This window comes from Telmatherina bonti (assembly GCF_933228915.1).
Source record: "Telmatherina bonti genome assembly, chromosome: 2".
NCBI lineage: Eukaryota > Metazoa > Chordata > Actinopteri > Atheriniformes > Telmatherinidae > Telmatherina > Telmatherina bonti.
The window spans coordinates 22,954,764-22,957,668 of record NC_136620.1 but is presented as its reverse complement, the minus strand read 5'-3'; the positions used below and the strand labels follow the sequence as shown (position 1 = coordinate 22,957,668).

The window sequence follows — 2,905 nt, the reverse complement described above, 5'->3', positions numbered from 1 at the left end:
CTGCACACAAGCTTCCCACAGAATTGCTGTTTGTGTACCCTTTGTTTGTCTTAATGAAAAGAACTTTGTAGCCCGACAAGAGGGAAAACTTGAGACTATTAAGATTTTATTGTGGTGTAGAAGTAATATTCTTTATTCTGCTTTTTTTGTTTGTTTCTCTGCAAGTGTTTAAATTGCTGAATTTCCAAACAACACTTTAAACAAGTATGAAATATGGTCTGTCATATGAAGTCAATCAATCATAAAAACTCACTGTATGGTAGGCGAGAGCTTTCTATAGCTGACAGATGATGTAAGCATTCAGGGAGCAGTCATGTGTCACTCGCCAGATGCCGTTATCTGACAACATGGAGCAGCCTGTATCCTGAATGGATTTATCTGGCTGTGCTGCTCCCCATTTAGTAAAGGTCAGAGGTCGACTCTTCATGTCAGCCTCAAAATTCCCCTCTGCTTTTTTACTGTTGATATTGATCCAGGCAATTTTATCAGTTTCACCCCACAGCTGATTCAGCTTGCTGTTCTCCTCCTCAGTCTGGGGCAGAGCCAGCTCAAGACCTTGTTGGGAGCAGAAGTCAACGGCCTTGGAGAACGAGCCTTTATCCTTGTTGGAAACAAAGTATTTCTGACCAACCTTCTGCACAAAGTCAAAGTTTATAGCTGAAAAAAGGAAACCCAGAGGTCATGAATGAGTGGAAAAATCACCATGAAAACTTTTTTTAAATCCTTAATTACTGAAAAAAATTTAATATTAAAATAACACAATAATGGTGGTGAAAACATCATTAACTACATTTTACTTTGAACAAACCAAGTTCAGTGTTCTTCAGTATATTTCAAAGTTTAACAGTTCGTGATGCTGGTAGAGTAAATGTTAACATAACCAAAAGATTTCTAAATTTCATCACCCAATTGTTTATTGAAAACAGAAAACATAAAATGTTTAAACAAAAGCTTAGCATTTGGACCCAGTCTCTGCTTTTGCCCGGAAACTCATGTTATTTCTGAAACATCTTAATGACAGAACATTGACCTGTATTTGTGGATGGTACAGTGATTTGTTTGTGATGGTCATTTCTAATAGTTTTGCTGAGTCCTTGCTGTTATTTGTGTCACTAAATCAGTATTGCTTTTATGCATGCATTTATCTAAGAGTCCCGAAGGTAATGACTACAGGTTTTTGGACACATCAGTCAGATACAGATGTTTTGAGATTCTCTGAATTTCTTGATAACATAATTCACACATAGTAAAATGTTCAAATTCTTCAGTTTTACATTTAGTAAAATAACTCTTCACAGTTTCTCTTATATTTGTAAACACAGATTTTATCTGAAATTTCGATTTCCAACTGATCGTCTGAAATGTAGAGAACCTTCTTTGTGTATATGTAAATGAGATTTGGTTGAATCTTTTTTGAGGCAAAATGCTCCTCCAGCTGCTTCTTTTCAGTATTTACTACTTAAGCATTTTGTTGCCCCCATTCTAATTTCTTTAGATGTTTTGCAGCCATCAAACTCAAGGTAGCCTAATATTTTTATTGTTAAACAGTAAATTAATAATTTTGAATTAGATTAGATTAGATTTTTTTACTGTATTCAATTATGAATGAAATATTGATTTGTATGTCTTTTCTCTTTTGATTTACGTTTTACAAAGCAGCCCAATATATTTAGAACATGGGCTTTAAAAGTGCACACACAGGGGAAAAAAGTTGTGAAATGTATTTTTTTCTTTTTAATCACTAACAAAAATTAAATTATCCCAAATCTCAGTTAGTTTTACAAATGCTCAATTTTAAAACACTCAACAGGACACTTACCCAGCTCTAACTTATCAGTGGTCTCCTTTAGTATTTCAACATCCCGCTCAAATGAACCAAAGTCATCTGAATTGAACAGAATTAGTTTAGTTACAGAAGTTTATTTACATGAAGTTCAAAGCGGAAATCACATGTGGAATCTGAACTACTTTTTTTAAGCAGCTGCCCCGACCCTGTTAAGTGGTAGAAAATGGATGGATAAATGGATGGATGGATGGATAAATGGACAGATGGATGGATGACCCTGAGTCAAGACTTCACTGGTAATAAATTATTTTGACTGTTCTAAGGTTCATAAATATGTTTAACTAAAATGAGGAAAAAAATTTAAACAAACTTAGTTTTTTAAAGAAATAATCCTTACAAAGGCTAAATACAATTAATTTATATCTTGCCATACTACTGTATTAAAAGGTACAATAAATTACTTTAACCATTTCAGTAAATGTTTTAAATTGTTGCATTTATTTCTTGTCACCTTGTCCACAGAAAACAACTGGTCCAGGATTTCCAGCTGGTCCAGGAAATCCAGGGGATCCCTTTGGTCCAGGCAATCCTTAGACAAAATAGGAACCACAAACAGATTTAATTGCTGAGGCTGTCTACATTTGAAAACACTGACAACACAAAAATGAAGCACAAAAAGAATGCAAAGGAAATAAAAGTTGAAATTCATCAGAATTCATTGCACTCATCATTGTTGCTTGAAAATGTTCCATTTTATGATCTTTATGCAAGTAATTATAAGTGTAATATTTGGTCAATTCATTTGCTTTTTGATAGAACAAAACCTGCAATCTGACATCACAAAAGCTTTGAAAGAAAATTTTGCAAACAGGGTTTAAAACATTCTTTGCTCTGTTTGTCGTTGGAAGTACACCTGTACTGCCTTATTTAAAAGAAACTGAGTTAGGAGAACGACTGTGAAGTAAAAAAAAAACACAAAAAGAAAAAAAACATTTTGTCAGTTTCACCTGGCAATCCTTGAAATCCAGGTTCTCCCGGGGGTCCTGGAATTCCTGGATTTCCTTTGTCACCTTTAGGACCAGGAAGACCTGACAGCTGACTGAAGACTGTACAAGTCAT

The 2,905-nt window shown here is 34.4% G+C and overlaps 1 protein-coding gene across 1 annotated transcript; it reads right to left on the bottom strand.

Annotated features, from left to right (window-relative positions):
- Positions 1 to 274: 274 nt before the first annotated feature.
- LOC306768499 (mannose-binding protein C-like) lies at positions 275 to 2,905 on the bottom strand (the record flags this gene model as incomplete). Its single annotated transcript, XM_079256882.1, has 3 exons — positions 275 to 657; positions 1,820 to 1,885; positions 2,794 to 2,905. 3 exons carry the CDS (start codon positions 2,903 to 2,905, stop codon positions 275 to 277), a joined length of 561 nt encoding a protein of 186 aa, XP_079113008.1.